Source organism: Chanodichthys erythropterus, chromosome 12 (assembly GCF_024489055.1).
Source record: "Chanodichthys erythropterus isolate Z2021 chromosome 12, ASM2448905v1, whole genome shotgun sequence".
In the NCBI taxonomy this organism is placed as follows: Eukaryota; Metazoa; Chordata; class Actinopteri; order Cypriniformes; family Xenocyprididae; genus Chanodichthys; species Chanodichthys erythropterus.
The window spans coordinates 52,537,919-52,562,415 of record NC_090232.1 but is presented as its reverse complement, the minus strand read 5'-3'; the positions used below and the strand labels follow the sequence as shown (position 1 = coordinate 52,562,415).

Below are 24,497 nucleotides of genomic sequence, written 5' to 3'. Positions count from 1 at the left end.
GGCTGCTCTCTGGGACTTCTAGTGTTAAAGACAGTTAAATTAAAAGACCAAATTCGAAATTAAAAGATTAATTCAGAGTGCAAGCTATGGCCTATTATCAAACACTTTAATCATGTATTTTAATAGAAATTATAATATTGTAAGCTATATACCGGAAAAAAGAAATGCACATGCAGAACAAACTGTCATAGGCTATTAGTTAAGACAGCATATAAAAATAATTATTCTTGGGATAAGCATTTCTCATATGTCAATGTACAGTAAAACTATATTGTCAGAACATGGTTAAAGAAATTTAATGGTTATAGTTCAAAAGTATAAGTATGGAAACAGATAAGCTTAAAAATAAGGAAAATAAGCTTAAAATATTCCTTATCCTGTGGCTCCCTCTATTGGACAACATTTTCAGGCGAACCTCTTTCAGATGAAATGCTGATCGTTAAGAAATTGCTTAGCTTCCCGAGCATCAATAGCTGTATTTGGCTTCGATGAGTCTGAGACTCCCGGCCTGAGATTGTGTCCCAGACGGCAATAAAAAGTTCGTGAATTTGTAAATATTCATGGCTAAAACAGCTGGAAAATTGACTGTACTGCAGTTGTGGATGTTTTTCCCAGGCAGGGTTATTATAGTTAACTAAGAAAAAAATAAAACTAGCTATTAAACATTTATGCTAATCGAAATAACCCTGAATATAAGAAAAAAAAAAATATTAGTTAAAAAAAAAACTTAAACTAAACGAACACTAAATGTTGCCTTTGTCATTTCGTTTCCTCCCCTGACTTTCAACCGACAAGATCATTATCTTTTCATTAACCGACAAGGTAAAATTAGAATTAAACGAAATTACAATGAATACGTGTCTGTGACCCATTAATAAAATCCCAGGGGTTTAATTAGTTATAGCCTACATGAACAAATAGCAGAACAAACAACAGAACATGAGGATTCATCATCATCATCGGGCAGCAGCGCTTCTGAATGGAGAAATCCTATAAAAGGAATAAATAACCTCTGCGCGAAGTTTATTTAACCTAAATAATAAACATATTAACAAAATGAAAGGAACAAACTGCGACAAGTCAGTCATTTGAGTTTCGGTTCATTTTTGAGAAGTCCACAGAAAGGAAATTCTTTTTGCTTTCTTTATTTTACAGGCATTTTTTTTTTTCCTTGTGAAATAATAGGCCTATTTAACCCTTCACAGATTCGAAATGTTACATAAATGTGACCATAAATGTCTGAGTATTTTATTTTTTTCCCGCTTTTATAAGAAAATGTAAGTGATCGCGTCAATAATAACCAACTGCAGAACCGCAGAACCATACGTCATGACAGTCTGAGGACGACAGCGCCAGACTAACAGCCTGAGGGCGGAAGTGGGCGGAGTAATAGTCTCACGTTGGATGTGGGCGGAGTTGACGACAAACAAGCAAACAATCATGGCGGAAGAAGCGAACACGGTAAAAAGTTTCTTTGTGTTGTGCTTTTAATCGATCACGTTTATGTGTTGTGTATTTATTCGATCGTTAACACTTAACATGACTCAGATATTTTGTAAATGGGCTTCAAAGTCACTTTATCACGTCTTTTGATATTTTACAAATCGTCTCACGTTGCTTGCGCCCAGGTGAATAAATACTATAGTCATTTATAGTAAATACTATAGTGTTTTTGAACCATACTATAGTACTATAAATACTTGAATTAATTTATTGTGGTAATTCTATAGTTGCTGTGATAATATGGCAGCTATAATAATATAAACAAATTACTTTACCCAATATTGTACTAAGTTTTCTACAATTTTAGGGTATATTATACTACAATATACACTACAGTTTACTGTAGTAAAAACTAAAGTATACTATTTATACTAGTTTATCAGTTCACTATAGTTAATATTATAGTATTATGTAGCATTCATTAGTGTTGTAAATACAGTATGGTTCAAAAACACTATAGTATTTACTATAGTATTTTTTCACCTGGGTGTTTACATATTCATGGTTTGTTATTTTACTTGTTGTTGGTACTGTATTTTATTTAATTGGTTACATTTTACAATACTGATCAGTGTTTTTGTGGATTTTAGAGGCATATTAGTATCGGGAGATGCTCCGCTTTACTTCATTTACAGCGATGCAAAACGTGCTGCAACAACTTACACTGCCCAGTGCTCTTAAACCGACCAGACGGCACAGGTTGAATGCACAGCTTCAAATTCACTTAAAAAAAACTGTCGTTCATGGAGGTATGAACGTTTCTTTTGTATTCTGAATTTAAAATGTTGTTTTTGCAATGAAGTAAGTAGTAATTTTGACTTTAGAAGAATGAAACTTGTTTCTTTTATGCAATTTTTATGGTTATATATCTAAGTTTTTCTTTGATTTTGCAATGCAGTAAATTGACAAGCAGAATCACCCCAGAACAAGAGAAGCTGATCAAAAACAAGGTTAGTTTTATAAGACTTTCATAAACACATAAGCTACTTATACAGATGGTGTGTTATATCTGTCACATCTTTTCAGGAATAACTTAATAATATTCTATTGTTTTAGAAACAGTTGACCGGCTGTGTGGGATCTTCATGTTAATGGTAAGCAAAAAAAAAGGAAAAGTTAAAAGTTTTTAAAAATGTATGAACTTCTCTTTTCATTAGAATGAAAAACATATATGAGGGCTTTTCATACTTTAAATAGTTAACCCTGGGTGATTGTTAACCCCAGGTAAACAGAATCCTGGGTTATCTTGATTCACGTTTCACACTGATCATCATTTACCTGAGGTTAACAATTAATCCTGAGTATTCATATGCACTGTACATTACTAAACCCTGGTTAACATCCTTATTTGCAGTGTCAGTGTCACTGATTGGATGAACAAAGCACACAATATGTTTTCATAAATGCTTAGGCATTGCACATCCTCATTACATATAGTCAACTTCCTCATTACATATAGATCAAGTTTATCCTGAATGAACATTTCAGACTATAAAAGAATTAAACAGTATTTTCTGCTCTGCAATTGTTGCATTTTCTGTCAGCATTTGTTTTTTTTTTCTTTCCAATGCTGAATTTTCTATTTATATACAATGCACAGTGTTTCTGTGACTGTCAAAAGCATGTAAATATACAAGCAATATGTGGAGCGTTACTTTACCCACGGTTAAAAGTGGTGTTTAGGACGACGATAACCCGGGGTTAAATGTAGCGTGAAAAGCCATGTGAATTGCTTGCCTTTTAAAAAAAAAAAAAAAAAAAAAAATTATACTGAACATAACTGATTAATTTCATTGGTGACAGAGTATGATTTAAGTCTTCAATATATAAACATGAGAAAAACAGAATGTCAAAACTTTATTATACATGCTGTGCTGCATCCTGACTACAACACAAAGTGTTGTTAAATACACTTTTAACATCTCATCCCATTTGTTTATAACCTTCTCTCATGAAGGAACCACGGATCACAGAAGACTTCTGCGCTGCACAACAATCAAAGGTCTTTACGGGTTTAGTGGAAGAGCTGTGCTTTCTGATATTGAAAGAAAAAGACCAGGAACAAGAACTTTCACAGGCTGAAACAGATGATGACAGACAACTGGCCAAAGAGCCTTTAGTGTTTTGCTTTCAAATTAAGGATGATATGGACATTTTACAAAAAAGTTTATTTTTTTAGATTTAATTTGTCATCATGTACCTGCTGTTCAATCTACACTCAATTTGGTTTGATTTTGTATTTTTTTAGAGCAAAGCACAGCTAGTGGCTATATAATGCTTTTGCTCTTACATTTTAGTACATTTTATTAAAATTAAATAAATATCTTTTGTTTTTGGGTTTGATGGATCTGAATGTGTTTAATTCATGCATTCTAGTGTACAACCGTGTAATGCGTATTATATATTATGAAAAACAATGATTCATTCTGAAATGCTTAAGTAAAATATTTTATGACAAATTAATAAATGTTTATCGATTTTAGTGTTTAAGCTTTGTTGTGTTCAATTTATATTCAGTTAATCATTTAAGACATAAAACAAATTTATGAACTTTTAAAATATTAAAAGGTTACAAGGGGATTTTAATACACACATAGGCTATATATATATATCTTAACGTGATTGTGTATATGATTAAGCTATTAACACAATGTGAATCTATATCTATAATTTCAGTTAGATCGTTTTAATACAATATTTCACATTAACATGGTTTTAAACTTTAAAATGCTCCAAATGGAGCGATGCCTACGGAGATAAATTGGCTCCGCCCACTTCCGCCCTCAGGCTGTTAGTCTGGCACTGTCGTCCTCAGACTGTCATGACGTATGGTTCTGTGGTTCTGCAGTTAGTCCTATCTCACCTCAGCAGCTGAGGGGTTCAGCTACTGAAGCAGTAATGTGCACAGCAGGTAATACAGAGGAAGGCATTACTGATGTTAACATGGCAAGGGGTAGAATGACTGAAGTAAGTGAATCATTGAAGTAGAGAAACAAGAAGAAGAGAAGAAGAGAAAAAGAGAGACTATGAGACTGACCATTAAACATTATTACACTTATTATTAACCAGTTTGATTTTATTTCTGTCATACATCAACAAAAGTTCTTATTGGGAATTAACAGATGTTTAGATGTTAATGTTTTAATGAAAGTTTAGTTTGAAGTCACCATGATGGTGAAAAGCATTTCCTTTAGTTGGGCTCTTGACTCTATTTATTAACATTAATTTATCTCTGGCTGCTCCAACTTTGTGTTTGTAGAGCACATTTGTTATTGCCAGAGAAACTATGATCTGAGCTGCGTTTCTCAAAAGCATCATAAGCATAAGTTCATGATCAGTTTAGGCTTACAATACTTTAGGAAAAGCAGTATCATCAACTTATTGGTTCTCAAATTGGACACGTCCGAAAGAAGTGGTTCTCGGTTGTGTACTGATGATCCGGAAACCGTTGCAACCGATTCTTGACTAGAGAACGAGAACGGTGACAGGCCGGGTACGTTCGTTTGTGTACACCACGCATGCTCACTCAGTATATCAGCTGCTCTGCTGCTCGGGCTTATCATCATCAATTCTCTTCACAGCAGGTTAAGTACTGTTGGAATAACTGAATAACTCCGGGATGTTAGTTATTTCGAGTCAGAGGGAGTGTCAAGCATGTCAAAAAGTGAGTAACTTTAGTAATTTGTGGATTAGTGCTGGAGAACTGTTTCGAACGATTCAGTCCGATTTGGTGAACTGGTTCGACTGGTTCACTAAAAAGAACCGGTTCAAAAGAACGATTCGTTCGTGAACTGGACATCACTATCCTGGAGGACACCCAGCCCTGCACATTTTGTTTGTCTCCCTCATCTATCATACCTGATTCAACTCTAATGAGATCATTAGTAAAGACAGCAAGACCTGAAATGGGTGTGTCAGAAATAGGGAGACATACAAAATGTGCAGTTCTGGGGGTCCTCCAGGACAGGTTTGGGAACCACTGTCATATGCTGATTCTTGATGTCTCTGTGTGACTTTTTTTTAAATTGTTCATACTGCTGTTGGATCTCAAACTGTAAAATCACAGGGCACAGGGCTACAATCACCAACTCTAAAGTTACACATCAAGCATATAGTCAAAGATTTAGACTCTGAATGACATCAGTGAATCAGGTCATTACTGGATGATAACGTCATCATCAAAAAATTGTGACCAGGCCATTTTTTTTTGTCTGGCCATAAAAAATTAGTTTTGTAAACACAAAGTTGGAACAGTCAGAGAAAAACTAAAGAAAAGTAAAGGGTGAAGAGCCCAACTAAAGAAAACACTGAACTCAATCACGGTGACTTGAAATGAAACATTCTATAAAACATTAATTAACTAATCTAGTTTTCTCTTTCCTTCAGTGATTCTGCTTATTAGCATCATGTGTCACCACTAACTGTCAATCATCACTTAATTATCTCATTAACTTTAACACTGCTTTAGTGTTACTTTTAACACCCTGTGGTGTGGACACATATGTACACTCAAGTCAAGTCACCTTTATTTATATAGCACTTTTTACAATGTAGATTGTATCAAAGCAGCTTTACAGTGATAACTGTTTTTGGCTGCACAGAAGCTCTTAAAGAATGGTATCAATCCAGGCAGATCAAAGCAATTTTGAATATCAAATATCAAGTCAAATGTCAAGTGTCCCCAACTAAGGAAGCCAAAGGCGACAGTGGCAAGGAACCCAAACTCCAACAGGTGACATCAGGTGGCAAACATGTGTTAAAACATGTGTTAAAATTGAAAAAAATGGAGAAAAAAAACCTTGGGAGAAACCAGGCTTAATTGGGGGGCCAGTTCTCCTCTGGCGAACAGTGCTTTGTTACGATTCAGGTTGCTATCATAAGTCTGATGGGATCGCAACATTCAAAGTGTTTATTCCAGTTCCATCCAGTTGAGGGGGGTTAATTTAACACTGTGGATTTTCCTGTGTACCTGCTTAGCTAACAACTCTGTAGCCTTAGTGGTTTGTTGCTGTCTATACTGCGCTTCTCTAGCCTAAGCATCAAGTCTCTCACACTCTTTATGTACAATGGCATCCTCTTCGATCTGCTGTTGAAGTTCTTCAAAGTCCAGAGTTTTTAGCATTTCCTACAAACATCGCAGCTTGAAGATCAGAGAGTCCATGTCTGGGAGATCTGCACAACGCACTACGATGGGATCTGGATGAAGTACTGGAAACTGTGCCAGAAGAATCTAGACGAATGTCTTGATGGTCTGGATGGTCTCTGCAAAGACGAATCAGCAAGAGGTGGCTCCAGATGTAGGAAACAGGAGAGGAAATCCCAGTTTAATGTATTTAATCAAATGAGGTTTGTATATGTTACTTCACACATGTGGTCTATAATAAACAGAAGTGAAACAAGGAACCCTGCTGAAAAAAACAGCATATGCTGGTTAAGGTAGGTTTTGAAGTTGGTATGCTGGTTTGAGCTGGTTTATGCTGGTTCTAAACTGGTCTTATGCTGGTCCATGCTGATCCTAAGCAGGTCCAGGACCAGCATACCAGCTTCAAAACCTACCTTAACCAGCATATGCTGTTTTTTCCAACAGGGAAAACGATTGTAAATATATCAGTAGAATGACAAACATTCAGTTATTAAGTAATATTTAAATGAACATACATGGTTTAACTGTGTGCTGATTATATTAATAATAAAGTAAACAACGACAATCACACGCATCCAGATGGACTACACATCGTTTTATTAATATAAATGATGCATAAACAATAATCAGAACGCTAAAAAGAGAAAAACATACATTCATGATAGAGCAAGCAATAATCTCAAACGGCTTGTCTAAGATTTTTTCTATGCGTAAGTAACCTGTTGTAAAGCACCGCTCACTCGGCACGTCTGTTTTAGCACTTCTACAGACATGCCACCGCGCTCATGATAAGGTGCACGAGCACCAGGCGGTGTTCTCTGCGAGGCATTCTAACCATAAATATCTATGGTTCTAATAACGTATTGGTTCTATCACTGAAGGACGCACATAATCTTCAGGAACATTGACTTTTCTCTGTTCTTGCTCTATTTCATTTACCAGTATATGCCTCGCTCTTTATAGCTCTGCTGCCACCATGTATCCAACACCTGTCCCCGCCTTGATGCAGTGATTGACAGAGCGGGAAGGGGCGGGGACATGATTGGTTCGGAATGCATTTTCAATTCCATATTGAATTTTACTACATTCATTGTGGGACATTTAAGTGCAATCGCAAGTGTCTTAACTGTGAGTAAAAATGCAATTAAGAAAAATAACATTTAAAGGGTCATTTTGATAACATTTTTGCTTGAACATGTTAAACATATATAATAATTTCTGTAATACATTTTCATTTTAATTTTGCAATTTATAAATCATTAAAATATATGTTTAAATTATATGTTAAAAATTTTGTGTTGGAAAGGGCAAATGTAAATTATATCATTGAATATGAATGATCATTTTGCTCCAAATGTTGCACATATGGGTATGGAAAATGTAAACTTAAATACAGAAATGCATTGCCATTTTGCATATTACATTTCAAATTGAATATTGCTACCCATATGCTTCCATACTACAGTGGTTCCACTGTTATGAAGCAACAAGAATACGAAACAAAAAATAACAAAACAAAATAACTACTTTATTCAACAATTTTTCCTCTTCCCTGTCAGTCTGTTATGCAGTTTGTACAGTGAACGCAGTGCAGAGCTGCTGTGTTTACGTCCGAATGCCAGCTCAGTATTGGTCGAGGCTGGTCAGATAGCACCACGACGCATGCGTGTCATGCTGACACAGGAGCCAGCAAATACAGAGTCGGCATTCTGACGTAGAAACTGAAAGCACTGTTCTGCGTTCACTGCACCATATGTGAAGTTCATAATTACTTTTCTGTTTATCATCCTCGTTTGTAAAAATTAATATTATTTGTGTCATGCAATGATGTCACTGTCTGTTTAGCCACTTTCTGTAAGTCCTTCCTGGTTCTGCATGGAAACAATGAGACAGACATTATGTGCTCTCGCTATAATCTACTGCATCCGCTATAAACCATCATTATATATATATATATATATATATATATATATATATATATATATATTATTCATGATTTTGTTAAAAAGATGATGTTTGATAAGTTGGTTTACTATTGTGTACAAGCTAACAGTGATGTTAATAGCCATTGTAGCTGCTAGTACAGTGAGAACAGCAGTGTATGTTTATGTTACAGTAATTTATAATGGGATGTTAGTCAAGACATGGACACTGAATATTTTTGTATTGTTTTATTACAGTATTCAACACAACATGTTAATGAGGAAGTGTGGCAGTAAATGATCAACCTTACTACGACTATGTCTTAACTGGCTACGGTTTAACTTGGTGTTTAGTCAGAGTTAGACTTGTTCACTGCACGAGAACACAGAACTCTTAGCATATAGATGACTTTAAAGCTAACAGACTAAAAGCAACAAAACTTTCATTTTAATTTCTTGGGGTCCATTAATTTTTCAAGTTTTGTGTAAGAAAGAAGAAAAACAACAGTTTGTGTCTGCTTGAAAATGAGACAATTTGTCTGATGTCACATGTGTTCCTCTCTGCAAGTTGTTAAAGGCCCACTGATGTGCCTTGAAATGCGCAGCATTATTCAATATATTGACATAACTTCCACTGAAACTGGAAGACAAGAGTGGGACATATCGAGCAGGCCCTCCCCTTTTTAAAAAACAGCCAAACGCATTTAGTTTATATCACTGCTCGGCCAGAGCAGTTGAGCTCGATAAAGCAGCAGTTTCCTCCTAATCTCCTCCAAATAGCTTTAAAATACAGCATTCTGTCCAGAAATCAAATGGGACCGTTATGTTTTGTGGTCTGTGCCGACTTGTGCATATGATCTGCTCTGTGCTGTTGTGTCTCTGGACCAGATCTGGACCACACTAACCTGAAACCAGACTTTATTCGCCCCAATGGAAAGCTTATTTACACTACTAAAAGCCAAAAACATACCTTTTGATTTCACAGGGACTTTAAATATGACACAGAGACAGTTCAGAATCATAAACCCTAAATCCAGCATGGAGGGGTTCGGTGAATGTGGTGTTGAATGTGTGTAAGTGTCTAAGTGTGTGTGTGTCAGAGACGCTGTAGTAGGACAGAGTGCCAGCCGACACGTCGACATACACTCCAACTCTATTAGACAGGGGTGTAGGGGCTGGTATATTACTGCTTACATTATTGTGCCAGACAGTGAATCCATTAACAGTGCAGAAGAGATTCCAGGATTTGTATCCAAACCAACAGTCACCCCCTCCTTTCCTGCTGATTCCTTTATATGTCACTGCTACATGACAAGAGCCAGTCCGTTCAACCTCCCAGTAACAGCGTCCGGTCAGAGTCTCTCGACACATAACCTGTTCATAGTTCTCAAATCTCTCTGGATGATCAGGATATGACTGATGCTCTTTCACATATGTAATCTTTCTGTTCTCATCAGACAGGATGAGTTGAGTGTGTGCTGTGTTTGGATCCAGTGTGAGATTACAGGCATCTGAACACAAGAAGAGAGATGAGAGGTACATGAAGGACAAATGTAGAGCCGTGTGTGTGTGTGTGTGTGTGTGTGTGTGTGTATTTGTGTGTGAGAGAGAGTGTGTGAAAGGGAGAAAAGACCTACATTTTCTCAGTCCGGTTTTGATTCTTAAAGGGTCTCCACTCTCCAAACTATAAAGAGACAAATATAATCCACAAATTATAAATATGTGATTATTAAAAGTGAGCAAGAAGCAGTTTAAAATAAATTAATAAATATTTCTCAAAAAGGCACTCATAAAGAGAAAACACAATAGCCAAATACAGAATTTCAGTAAGAAACAGTCTATTAAGCTCTAATTGCTATATATTGGTTAAAAAAACAACACCATCCATAACACAGTGAGGATAAATTCAAAGGCGGGTAGCATTTGCTTTTGACATGACCAACCCGAGTTTGAATCACATATCAATTCAGACTAGTGCTTATTTTAAATATTTTAAATAATTTTAAATATTTACAGTTGTTTGGCCCAAACTCAAGGCAAGATGTGCAATGTTTCTGCCCATAGACTGGGAAAGAGAAAATAACAACTGTAAAAGCTTGACTCGCTGTGAGCTGGAGGAACTGTCTCTACAGCTCCTTTCACTAGCAAATTTATCACTACGAAATGGAGGACATGCGCCATTTTGCTCCGTACCAAAATATACGCCCTTGAAACGTGGGGGTCTGCAAGCAAATTGAAGCAAGTAATCTAGTTTGACTGTGTTCAGAACCTAACTTGACACTTCAGTGATGGCTTCCCAAGCCATTTTGGAGGATGGCCTGGCTGCTGCGAGACTTAGCCCTCTCTTACTTCCTGATGGATCAGGATGGATTTTGAGACTCAGGATCCAAAATTATCTTAGGGCAGGGACCCTGGCGCTTAGGAAAGGGGTAGTGCTTGGCGGTGTTGAGGCTCAGGCTCTAACAGGCTGAGCGGTTGAAGGCATGGGCTGAGTGGACTCCCAAGTCGTCATGCTTCTCTAGTGACTTGAAGCAGCTGCAGAGCTGGAGCACTTAGGCAGGAAGTGGTGCATTACATGTGATGACTTCTGTGCTGCAGTGAAGCACTCTGTGAATCTATCCACTGTGGGGCTGAAACATGCAAAGTGCACGACCAATCTTCTGTGTCGAAAGCCACTAGTGACATGCTGTCATCGGGGAGATCCTCTTCAGATCCCTCAAATGAGACCAGGCCAAATGGGGGAATGGGGGAGAGTGAAGCACGTGGGAGCTGCGCCAGCGTGACTTCACTAGTACCTGACTTCTCACGCCTCTGGCTCCACTGTTTCTTCCTCTGAGGTTCCTGGGAGTGCACAGTTTTCAATTTCTGAAAAGAAAGCAATCCAGAAGTAGAGAGAGGCGAGACTCATGTTCTCTCAGTAAGAACAGCTCGTCAGCACGGCTTCTGTGTGGGCTTTGCCCAGACAGGCAATGCACTTACTGTGTTCTTCAGAAGCGTGCAGGGGTGCCCTCCCTGCACAAGCCACACTTGTTGCTTAACATATGCAACAACGTCACAAAAATTTGCACAGAACTTTGTTAATAGTTGCTGGATAGCCGCAGATGAGACACTGGATCAGCTTTCTTGCAGAGTTCTGTGTTAATAAGCTTGCTTGCGTCACTTAATCAGCTTGCTGGCAGAGCGTCATCTTGCTTGCAGTGTGTCGCTGAATCAGCTTTCTCCACTTTCTCCACTGCGAGGGTCGTTCAATGGCGAGAAGGCTTCTTCTGTCCTGTCTCAAACTCAAGTGAGAAGATCTTCACACTGAAGAAGGAGCTTTTCCCTTAATGTCTTAGGATGCAATAAAGTGAACCGTATCAACAGCGAACAAAACTAAGCATTTGTCAGTAGAACATAATGTTCTGATTTCACTTTTCTTCGCTTTTTTAAGGCAATCAATTTGCATGGTTTTAACTAATTAGATTTTACACAGTGTATAGTTTGAGATTATTAATGATCTTGGCTAAAACCCCCTTACTGTCCCACATACTTGAGTTTGTGCAGTTTATAATTTGGATCCTTCAGTTTGTCGTTGAGCAGCTGGACTCCTGATTGTCCTGGGTGATTGTAGCTCAGATCCAGCTCTCTCAGGTGTGAGGGGTTTGAACTCAGAGCTGAAGACACATAACCACAGCCTTCCTCTGTCACCATACAGCCTGACAACCTGCAGACACATAAATAAATGTCTGATAAATCATTAAATGTGCCTTAAAATATACAAAGAACATCTGATTTCTCTCAGCTATTACAACGTTTAATAATTTTCCATGCTTTAGAGAGTTGTTCACTTAGGTTGTTAACAGCTATGGCAACAGTGTAATTATAGCGAAGGTTAGGGTAACTATACTGGGTTTACCCAATATTAAAAATGTTATTTTAACTTTCCATGTTAAAGAGAAAGTATCAGTAATACTTCATTTTTCAATACTTTACATGTAGTTACTACATGAATTACTTGTCATTAATGTTGCTCCTGAGACTCTTCTCCATAACCCCATAATACTAATATAATAATAACTATATTTGATATAGTGCCTTTAAAGCAGCTTCTCAAGGCACTTTACATAATAAAACAAACAAATGAACATACAACACATAGAAAAAAACTAGAATATAAACATCAGGACAGTCAAGGTAAAGCTATCCTAAAAAAATAGTTTTTAAATAAGATTAAAAAATACTTCTGTGCATCTCTGATATGAGGAGGGAGTGCATTCCAAAGCCTAAGAGTATAGGATGAGGAAGCCCTGTTCCCTACAGAACACAACTGTGTCTGTGGAACTGCCAATAGACCAGCTTATGAGGAGCGTAAATGACGCATGGGTGTATATAAGACATTCAAATTGGTGTAATATGCTTATTTCTTCTGACTCGAGTCAGGATCCTAGCAGTTACGTTTTGCACACATTGCAATTTGTTAAGTTTAGTTTTAGGAATTCCAGCAAGAAGTGCATTGCAGTAGTCAATATGGGAAAGAACAAAGGTAATAGTAAGCCTTTCAGTGACAGAGAGGGATCACATAGAGCGGGGTCTAGCAATATTTCTGAGATGAAAAAAAAAATAGTTCTTAACAGTGTATTGCACATAAGAGTGAAAAGACAAACTTGAATCAAATATAACTCCTGAATGTTTTATTTAATTTGTGACTCCAAAACAGAGCCATCTATGTTCCCTATTCCCTGGCCTACGTAATCACAGTGTTTCTTACACTCTGTGCAAAGTCTTGTTTTGCCTTGGAGGACATTTATAACCATTTATTATCTCTGCTAATTATTCCAGTTTTGTGTTTTCCACTATTTATTTGTGTACAAATCTCAGCTGCCTGAAATGTTGAACTAGCTCTGTTTTGCCCACCTTCTGTGTTCCGGCTGGATCCCTAAAATCACTATTAGAACTAAATATTCTAAACTAAAATTACAAATACTGATCAACCAAGATATCAAATCAAATTAAAGTCATACACACCCCAGTATCTCAAGTCGACAGTTTGGACTCTTCAGTCCATCTGAGAGGAGCTTCACTCCTGAATCCTGTAGGTCATTGTTACTCAGGTCCAGCTCTCTCAGGACAGAGTTTGAGGATTGTAGAGCTGATGACACAATTTCACAATCCTGAGCAGTGAGATTACAGCCAGCAAGTCTGATAGAGAGCAGAACAAGAGAATAAGCAATATATACTCTAAATGTATTACTTAGCACAACAAAAACTGTAATTTCATTTAGAAAAAAAACCCTCAGTGTAATATGATTAAACACTCACAGGGCTTTTGTGCAGTTGATCACAACTGGTATCAGTCTTCTTCTACCCTCATCTGATGTGTTGTATTTCTTGAGGTCCAGCTCATCCAGCTCCTTCTCTGACATCTGAAGCATGTAGGCGATTGTTGAGCATTGAGCAGGAGAGAGTTTCTTCTCTGAGTGTTTGTCTGATTTCATAAACTCCTGAATCTCTCTGGACAGAGTCTGATCTTTGACTTCCAGCAGACATAGGAACAGATTGATGGATCTTTCAGTGGAGAGTCCATGCCCATCTTTGATCTTCTCTTTAATGTACTGTGTGGTTTCTCTGATGCTCTCTGAGCTGTTCACTGTGTGAGTCAGTAGATCCTGTAAGAGTCTCTGATTGGACTCCAGTGAGACTCCCAGCAGGAACCGCAGGAACAAATCCAGTTGTCCATTCTCACTGTTGAGGGATTTATCTACTGCATTCCTGTGCAGATTATGCATCACATCACAAAACTGCAATGTGTCAATATTTTTGATGACATAATGGTAAAACACATAGAAAGCAGCAAGAAACTCCTGAACGCTCAGATGAATGAAGCTGTAGACTTTCCTCTGATGAATCACAGATTCCTCCTTAAAGATCTCAGTGCAAATCCCAGAATACACTGAGGCATCAATGACGTCTATGCCACTCTCTGTCAGGTCCTCCTCATAGAACATCACATTGCCCTTCATCAGCTGTTTGAAAGCCACTTCAGCAAGTTTTACAATCACTTCTCTGTTGGACTGCAGGAGTTTCTCTGGATCTCTCTCTTCATACTTCTGATTCCTCATGTTGATCTGAATCAGCAGGAAGTGGATGTACATTTCAGTAAGAGTTTGAGGGATTTCTGCACTCAGATCTTCTTTCAGGAGCTTTTGAATCACAGTGGATGAGATCCAGCAGAATACGGGTATGTGGCACATGATGTGGAGGCTTCTTGCTCTTCTGATGTGTGAGATGATTCTGCTGGCTTGATGCTCATTACTGATTCTCTTCCTGAAATATTCCTCCTTCTGAGGCTCATTGAATCCCTGAATCTCTGTCAGACGGTTGATGTATTTGAAGGGGATCTGATTGGCTGCTGCTGGTCTGGAGGTGATCCAGATGTGAGCATTGGGAAGCAGCTCTCCTTTCATGAGGTTTGACATCAACACATCGACTGATGAAACCTCAGTCATATCAGAAACTTTCTGAGCATCTGAAAACATCAGTCTGATTTTGCTTTCATCCAGTCCATCAAAGATGAACACAACTTTACACTCCTCATAAATCTTGAAGTCCAGATCTTGAAATTCAGGATGAAAGTCCAGCAGAAGTCTGTGAAGACTGTACTGATAATCTTGGATTAAGTTTAGCTCTCGAAATGGAAGCACAAACATGAAATCTACATCCCGATTGGCTTTTCCCTCAGCCCAGTCCATAACGAACTTCTGCACAGAGATGGTTTTTCCAATTCCAGCAATGCCTTTAGTAAGAACTAACTTGATTTGGTCTTTCTCTTCACATCCTGGTTCAGGTGAGGCTTTAAAGATGTCATTGCAGTAAATTGGAGTGTCTTGTAAGTGTGGTGTTCTGGCTGTTTTCTCCATCTGTAAAACCTCATGTTCTTCATTCACCCCTTTTTTCTCTCCCTCTATAATGTAGAGCTGTGTGTAGATCTTGTTCATTAGGGTTTCATTCTCTTGGAGTTTGTTTCCCTGAAATAATCTCCCATACTTGTTCTTCATGCTGATTTTGTGCTTATCTTTGACTTTCTGTAGGTCTCCAGTCTCCAGTGTGTTTGTCTGTAGGACTGCTTCAATGTTGTCCTGTCTGATGTTAGTCTGATAGTGGGGTGTAGAGGATGGCACAGATCCAATCAACTCAAGTACCCCTCCCTTGCTGAAACTAAAAAAACAAAAAAAAAACAAACAAACAAACAAACAAACAAACAAAAAAACAATGAGTGTTGGATACCTTCAGAAATATATATTAGTTACCAGATAGGGTTTTACAATTGCAGAGCATTAGTTGCATGTTTTGGACTATTTTTTGTGTTATTTAATTTAGTCTTAAGTCATTATTCATTTTAGATGCATTACGGTAAAATTGCAAATAACTTTACTAACAGAGGGTCAGAGATCACTGGTTTATCACTGAATTCAGGGGGTGGCTTCATGGATGTGTTACTCTTCAGAGACACACCACTGGGTTCTGGAGACTGTGATCTATGTTTTCTCCTCCAGCTGATACTGACAAAAAAAAAAAAAAAAAAAAAAATAGAATTAGAGCACTAGCTATATTGTATAGCTTCAGTGCACCACAGATTCATAGATCCAAAGCAATATGCAAACAAGGAACAGAAAATGCAGTTAATCCAATGGAGACAGTAACATGAAAATTCCTGCAATACACAGTTACAAAATTGTACAGAGTACATGCTAAAAAATAAATGGTGAAAGTAGAAAACAATTTATTATAAATATACATGCATTACAGAGAGAGAGAAAGAGAGAGAGAGATAATGGTTTAACATGATTTCAAGTTCTCATAGAGAAGTATTTAGACACTTCTTGAAAAGTACAAGGGTTGTGTAGGAAGGTTGGGACAATCATTTCACCAGTGAGTAAAAGTTCAGAAAAGTAATTATCTGCTCACTTGCTGCACGGATTCTGCAATATACTGTGGCCGAGAGAGCTCAAAGTGCTGCAACTGAAGAAAATGCATGCAAATAGAAAAAAAATGCCAGCAGAAAACGCACTGCAAAAGTTCACAACATAATCAAACACAGAAACAAGAAGCTAAAGTTCACAATACAACCAAATAAAAAAACACGATGCAAATAGGCCTGCTTACAATGCACATACAATCAGGATGTTAAGATAAACAAAAAAACTCATCTTTCAGGTGAAAACCACTGAAGAGTAAACATTGAACATAAGCAGTCACAGCCAGGTTCGTCACTTGTTGGTGTCCCCTTAAAATATTTTCGTTGTGGTCTGTGCCAGGACAAACGATTTGGGGGACTTGCTTAAAAAATTATTATTAATAATATTTTTTTTAATAATTTAGGCCTTCTTGATTTTATGTCTCAAATCCCAGTCAGTTATTCACTGCAGCAAGTGAAACTAAAAACTCAGAGATGAGAGCTCTACTTCAACATTCTTAACTGTATTTTACCTTAATTTATTTTCTTAATATTTCTCTTGTGGCCCATACATAGTGAAAAAAAAAGAGAGAAAAGATAAGCTATTTCGTGTTAAACAAGTTGTTTTTTTAAATGAGGAGTTAGCTAATCTAACATCTTTGCAGCGCATCGGTTATGCAGTGATGTGCTATAAATTATTGCGGGGCAAATAAAAATATTAATTTAATTCTAAAAGTAGCCCAATAATCATCATCATTCAGATCATCGAAGCGGGGGGCTTGAGTTCACTTGGCCTGGTATGTGCCATTTGCAGCGCGTTTCTGTATTTAGTTGTGTTGTGAATGTTTGCAGTGTGTTTTTGTATTTGGTTGTGAACTTTTGCAGCAGCGTTTCTGTATTTGGGTGCGTTGTGAACTTTTACAGCATATGTATTCCCTTACGAAAAAGAAGTATACTTTAAGTTCATTTTATCAAATATACTTAAGTAAAGTTCAAGTATATTTTTTAAGTATACTTTATGTAGAAAGTATACTAGTATCAATGTACTAGTAGTAAACTTGTATGTGTACTACTTTAATATCGCTTGGGACTAAATTGGCCTAAATGAAGTATACATTTAAGTGTACTATAAGTGTAACAGTAATAAACTTTAAGTACACAACTAGTTCACATTTACGTTTCTTATTTGTACTGCATCTGTACTACTGTTACAGCAGTGTGTTGCAGCAGGGATGAGGCAGAATCGGACTACTATTAACTCAGGTATTTATTTAGCCAAACGATCAGAACAGCACACATATATCAAACGATAGTAAAACAACAACAAGAACAGACAAGGAGTGCAGGGAGTGAGTACAATATAAAGGGACTGCAAACGATGAAGACCAGGTGCAGGGAATCCAGGGAGAGCGGGAGAGATGATGAGGAAAGTGAGTTCAGGTGTGGAACAGGGAGGATCATGGGAAATGGAGTCCGGGACAGGCGTGACTGTAACAACTACAAGTGAACTTATAAGTATACTAGTTACTTATAAGTTAATACTAGTAGTACAGTTTTAGTATATGAAAGTACACTTTAAAATATACTCTCAGTAAACTACAGGTTTAGTGCAAGTATACTTGTAAGTTTTCTTTAAGTGAACATGACATTACACTTATAATTTACTTTTTATATATTATTTTTGCACTTTAAGTATACTACTATGTTCCCATTTAGATTTTATTTTAAATATCTATTTGAAATATCTTTAACTGTATTTTAACTCTTTCCATTTTAAAAACATTTTAAAATTGATCCGGATTTAGTAATCCTTTTTTTGCGATCCGTGATCACGTAATCCATCTTACTTTTGGAGCCAGTTTTTTAAAGCAACATCGGATGGGATCAATCTGATCCGGATAGGAACTTTTCAGGATCACCAAATCTGGATTTCCAGTGCTCTAAAGGGACATGTTGATAGAAAGAATATGGGTTTTGAATTAAATATATTTTTGTTGGATATTTACAGCTGTTTAGGGATTGTTTTATGGCACCAAAATGTATTTTTACTTTAGAGTAGGTTACCGAAAGGTTAAATATGTAGACTAATTTAATTATTAATCATTTAATTTATTACTTTAACAGTTAAACTAATCAAGACCAAGATTGGATTACATAATCTAATCCGATTATGTAATCCGTTTTTTCTTTTGAAAAACACATTTTCAAGATTTGATCCAATCCGTTATCCAAAATCCTAGTGGATTACTTTTGAAAAACCGGGCCCTGGAGATTTTGTACTCTTTCAGAAGATGCGTAACAGCGCCCCCTACCATGTAGCCTGAAAATACAGTCAATGGTGGGGAAAGAATGAAGTAGATTTTAAAGGGATAATGAACTGAGAAATCAAATTTTCCTTGAGATTTTGACATATAAGAGGTCATCATACTTTAAGAATATCCTGTAAGTTTTAGAGCTGAAAACTTCATTGTTAGTCCAATAAAAGGTTTTATTGACACCAGACCCAGAAAACGACAGGATTTACAAAGTGGGGATCTATGATGTCAAAGGGCAGCAAGCTCTGTCTCTGCAGAAGATCAACGCCTACTTCATCACTGCCTGTTTAGCTCTGCCCATGGATTCGCACATGACATGCAATAGAATAGGTCGCCTAAGTAACATAGTGGTGCTAAACCAGAATGAGCTACCAAGCAAAAAACATGATATGTAATGATTCAGGCTGTGTCAGTAAATCAAACCAGCGACTAAACGTCAACTTGCGTTGTTTCTCTTAGTAGGATGAAAATAATCTGTTATTGAATGGAGATTAAATTATATAAGGAAAAGCTCCTTTTGCAATCGTTGGAGCAGCACGCACTGAAGCTGTCAATCAAACAGCGCTTGATCAAACTCCCATTTTATTCAATGAATCTCTTAGTTATATCGTGTTTGCACTGTTAGTGAAGATGAAAGCATTTGTTAGTGTGCAGAAATTGAGTTGGAATGACTTTTATGTGCTTAACAACATGTCTGTGATCAGCTACAATGTACATCTCTGCAACCTTTCATGCCACGAACTAAATATAATGCCATAGATCTAAATGTAATGCAACTCTTTTCGTGATTAGTAAACCTTAAGAGCTGTAATAGTAGAAACGTGCTAAAAAAGAGGGTGGCTATTTCAAATGTATACTTGAAAGTATACTTTCTTATTTTTAGTTTAAAAGAAGTATACTGATAGCACACTTGAATAAACTTCTTTTTCATAAGGGTTGTCAAACTGATGAAATTGTTTTCTTTATTTTCTGGCTTTTTTTTCTATTTGCATGTGTTTTCTACAGTTGCAGCGCATTGAGCTCTTGGCCACCGTATTAATGCACTGTATGTCACTCTAGATCATAAAGCATTTGTCAAAGCTAAAATGGCCAGTGTCTTACCTGGGATCAGAGGTCATTGTTCCAGCACTGGATCCAGAGGGTAGATTCCTCATGGATTGATGACTTTTCATAGACACACAGCTTGATCTAGGAGATGGAGAACTCTCAAGTAAGGGAGATTTTCAACTTTCTTTAATACATTGTGCAGGGCACCTTCCATTCATAATAGAGTATTCTGGCAATTATAACTATAATTGTTTTCACTTAAAAAAAAAAAAAAAAAAAAAGTGCTTCAAAAAACTCAATTGTGTATTTCTGCCCAGTCAGACACTGTCCCATGAGAACATCATCATCTGCAGAGAGGAACAGTCACTCAATCGCACCAAAAGACACGTGAAAGACATCATAAAGGATTGGAACTTGCGTCATTACATCTATTTTATGCTGGGCTTCTTTTTATTTTTTTGCTTTTAGTATTTATATTCATTTTCAATATTCATTTTTCATTTATGTATCCAGCTTGCTGTCTTATTTATTTATTTATTTATTTATTTAAATTTAAAACCTCATGTAGAGGCTATAAGGTATTACAGGAACAGGTAGATAGAGGGATTAAAAATATATATTTATTTATTTAAATTTTATTATTAAATTGTATCCATTAAGGTTCTGTACAGAAATTTAACTCTCTACGGCACACATGTTGATGGCACATAAAAAAAAAATATTCCACATCATTTTTTTTTGTTCATTTGGGAACATTTTATTGATTAAAAAAATTTAAAAATTCCCCCAACCATAAAATATTTTTTTTGTTGATTCAACGTTGTGCGATAATGGTATAGAGTCATAGAGAAAATTATCATCAAAATCAAATTTTTTTTTTTTTTAAATTCAAGAAATCATTAAGTAAAAAGGGAAAACACTTGAAAGACATTGAAATATTGAATTTGATACATGCATATGTCTGTATCATGTAGTGTGCTATGCCATATAATGTACTTCATGTGATAAGATTTCACTCTGTGCGAAGCTTCAAAAAGCACTTCTTCTCTGCTGTGACATAGTGGTGTATGTTACAATTTTTGCACATCACTTTGGGTGTTCCTGCACACCCAGGAACCCTGCATCTTCCCTTCTTATAATACACTGTGGCCAATGAGAGGTATTGTCTAAAACCTCCTCGAAAATTACCCGTGATCACACAATGTTGCCCTGAGGCAATGAAAAGAAAAACTGAATTTCTGAGCATGTAAAATAAAATAAAAAAATCATAAAACCTGACAAAAGGCTTCTCTACACCTTCATACACGCACACATAATTTTTTATGTACAGTTCATGTCATTTTAAATAGGATTACTAAAACAAATAATCTTGCCTTCTTCTCACACCATGTGCTCCTGTGACCATGTGTCAGAACAGGACGTCCCACCTCTTAATGGTGCTTGATATTGAATCCAACACCTTACTGAACTGTTCTTTGGTACTTTCTAATTGGTTGTTATCATTTAAAGAAAAATTTACTAAACATAGGGCTTAAGAAAACCTTCTGTTGCCTGAGGGCAACGCTGTCCTGTAGAGGGTTAAAAACATGGTTCTTTTTAAAACCTTAAAAAGAAAAAAAAAAAGAGAGAAAAAAAAAGGGGGGGGGGGGCTGTTATTTTTACAAGCTGAAGAACTCTAATATGGAACTATTAAGAAATATGTTAAATTATATTATATTATATTATATTATTTAGCCTATTAGAGCTAAAGGTCAGCACAATACACGTTAAACTCAATTCAACAAAACTGCAGTTCAGTTAATATTTTATTTTTAGACATCAGTTTCAATTATCAGTTTTTGGTTTTTTACTCATTAAGGAAGTGATAAAAGTTTTCAACTTTTAATGTTTGCTAGAGCCAGCCACGTGTAAATGCAGGAACTGGAAAGTTTGAATAAACGTAGCCTACAGTTTGTAATAAATGTACATGTATTTTAAGAATATACATTACATCAGTAGTACTTTTGATAGATTAATACCGTGTAATCTGGATGCAGTATTTATCACTGTGTTGAATTTACCACACTTGAGCTACAGTTTAAAACGACAATTAATGTTGTAAAGGCGCATCATGACAAGCGATTGTTTCAAATCTGCTAGTTTGTGCAACCGAATCAGCAAACACTGGTTCATTTCAAATGTATTCATACATACATACCAAAATATTACTTTTAATGTGATCATCATACAATAACACTCACTGTGTACCAAATAATTTCGAACTTTACTTATTTTGTTTACGTCTCATGATCTAGAAATATAAAACAACGTCTTTCAGTTTGTTTTTAAAGTTAGCTATTAAATAAAACAAAGATAGCAGGATAAACTAAATAGCAGTTCATTTTAATATCAGTACATGATTACTTGAAGAATAAGTTGTGGACGTACCGCAAAATACAGCCGTTGTTAACAGTTAACAGAAAGTCTCGGAATGGCGTCTCTCCTTTTCCTCCTCTTTTACTTTCGTTTCTGCCTGGTAGTGTCTTGTTTTCTTGTCTCTCTAGTGGCGTAGAGCGTCATCACAGTTTGAAAACACAAATGAAGACATTATAAACAGTATACACAATTTTAAGGAACAAAATAGAATTAAAAAATATGATTCAGAATAAGTTTTAGCAAAACAGGATTTTGCGGAAAATAGTGTTAAATAAAACATGAAGTAAGCTAGCATTTCTTTACAACAACACACAAGCATGAATGCATCATTATTGCAGATCTCATTTAAAGCTGCAGTAACTTTTGGCACTCTATAACGGTTAATAAACAAAACTTTATATCCATGTATATCCAGCTGCAGAACCGCAGCACCAGCAGTTTCAGAACCGCAGCCACAGTACCGGAAGTGATGGGCGGGGCTTAAACAGTCATAGTTGCGTGAGCCATACCCATAATTTTCTTTTGTTAAATACAAGCTGTTTTCATAGGGATTTTGATCGGATTTATGTCTACAATATTTAACAACAATACTTTTGAATGAATTCACTTTTCTGTTCATATAATATGCATAAAATATCATGTAGTCCTACAATGAGCAATTTTCGAAGATAGCCTATTGATCATGCCTAATGTCAATAAATGGATACACAGTAGTTTATACTTCAAGGATAGGCCTATAAGCAACAACTATACCCCGTCTTTATGTTTTTTTTTTTTTTTTTTTTTTTTAATGCATAAATATGCAACACGTTGTAAAGTGTTTCCCATTTCACTGTATGTGATAGGCTATTTCCTTCATGTTCATGTTGTTACAAATAATACTTAATGACACAGTATGAAAATTAATGTTGATACAAAAACTGTGGTTTATTGTTACTTCAATGATACAACTAAAAATATACCTTTTTAAATTATTTTAAAAATATATAAATAAATGTGTATCATGTTGTAAAGTGTTTCCCATTTGACTGTGTATTTGACAGTATTATTTCCTTCATTTTCATGTGGTTACAAATAATAGACACAGAGCATGTGACATTTCATGTCAAATAAAAATAACCATTTAATACAAAGCCTTGAACAAGTGAAAGGTGTGTTTATCTGTATGAAAACAAATAGGATACTTATAAAAATATTTCTAAAATAATAGGTTTAAAATGTATAATAAAAACAAAACATACAAACAACAAATAATCATCTTAAAACACAAAACTCTTAACTCTTAAGCCCATTTCATGGCATTTCTGCGGAAAAACCTCGGAATTTTCATCCCTGAAAACAAAATGAATATGTTTTATTAATTAAAAATGATTTAATATTAACATTAATAATATATATTGACAAATGCTTCTGTTGTCAAATGTCTCATTGGCTTAAATGCATGTTTCACTTGTTCAAGGATTTGCAATGATAGGCCTATATTTTGACATTAAATATCCATTAAATGCATGTCTTTAAGTGCTATTTGTCACAAGTTCACAACATGAACATACAAAAGGAAATAATATTATCACATACAGCCAAGGGAGACATTTTACTATGGTTATACAGTTATTAATATATTTTCAAAATTATATGGTTAAAAGTATTTGTTCTGAGTTTATGCAAATTAGTTAATGCTGTATGAACTAACGGGTCTTGTAATAATGTCCATGCAAGTGTTTGAGGGGTTTACAGGGGTGAGAGGGTATTTAAAGAAAAAAAATAGTTTATGAACTGATTCTGTAAATTGTACATGAAAAATAAATAAATAAATATATTGATTAAAAAAAAGGTTACATTTCATCTTGATAAACAAGCTGTGGATAGGCATCATGACCTTTTTGGAGAGTATCATGGGTAAGAAACTTCTGGTAAGCAACATAAGAAAAGTGGCAGTCGTGAGATATTAATAAGAAAAGCACAAATACAACACCATTCAGTCTAATTATGATAGTCAGTTTTTGCTGCATCATGAATTAAACCAGGAATCTGGTTTTGAGTTAAATAAGTGTGAATAAATACATTCATTAAGCATTTATAACATGTGAGTTAAAAACGGCTCACTATTTGGCAGGTATTGCATTAAAGTCGCCCATTTTATTAATTCAGTTATAACTGCATTATTAATTATTTATAATGCATTTGTAAATGACTTATTACTCATTCACAAACACCTT

At 35.9% G+C, this 24,497-nt stretch overlaps 1 protein-coding gene and 1 long non-coding RNA gene across 3 annotated transcripts; one reads left to right on the top strand and one right to left on the bottom strand.

Annotated features, from left to right (window-relative positions):
- The first annotated feature begins 1,297 nt into the window (after nt 1-1,297).
- Nucleotides 1,298-4,292, top strand: LOC137031797 (uncharacterized). Of its 2 annotated transcripts, XR_010896613.1 has the most exons (5): nt 1,298-1,461; nt 2,094-2,252; nt 2,402-2,453; nt 2,560-2,597; nt 3,461-4,292. It is a non-coding gene; the product is annotated as an uncharacterized lncRNA (long non-coding RNA). The 2 variants fall into 2 exon arrangements; XR_010896612.1 differs by having other exon boundaries at nt 1,312-2,252; nt 3,461-4,291.
- A 4,528-nt stretch (nt 4,293-8,820) lies between these two features.
- LOC137031792 (NLR family CARD domain-containing protein 3-like) lies at nt 8,821-22,676 on the bottom strand. Its single transcript, XM_067403064.1, has 8 exons — nt 22,291-22,676; nt 19,918-20,004; nt 15,984-16,106; nt 13,867-15,762; nt 13,573-13,746; nt 12,098-12,271; nt 10,206-10,252; nt 8,821-10,079 (listed from the first exon to the last, which is right to left on the bottom strand). The coding sequence occupies exons 2-8, from the start codon at nt 19,986-19,988 to the stop codon at nt 9,559-9,561; spliced, it is 3,006 nt and encodes a 1,001-aa protein (XP_067259165.1). The 5' UTR covers nt 19,989-20,004; nt 22,291-22,676; the 3' UTR covers nt 8,821-9,558.
- Between the last annotated feature and the right edge of the window lie 1,821 nt (nt 22,677-24,497).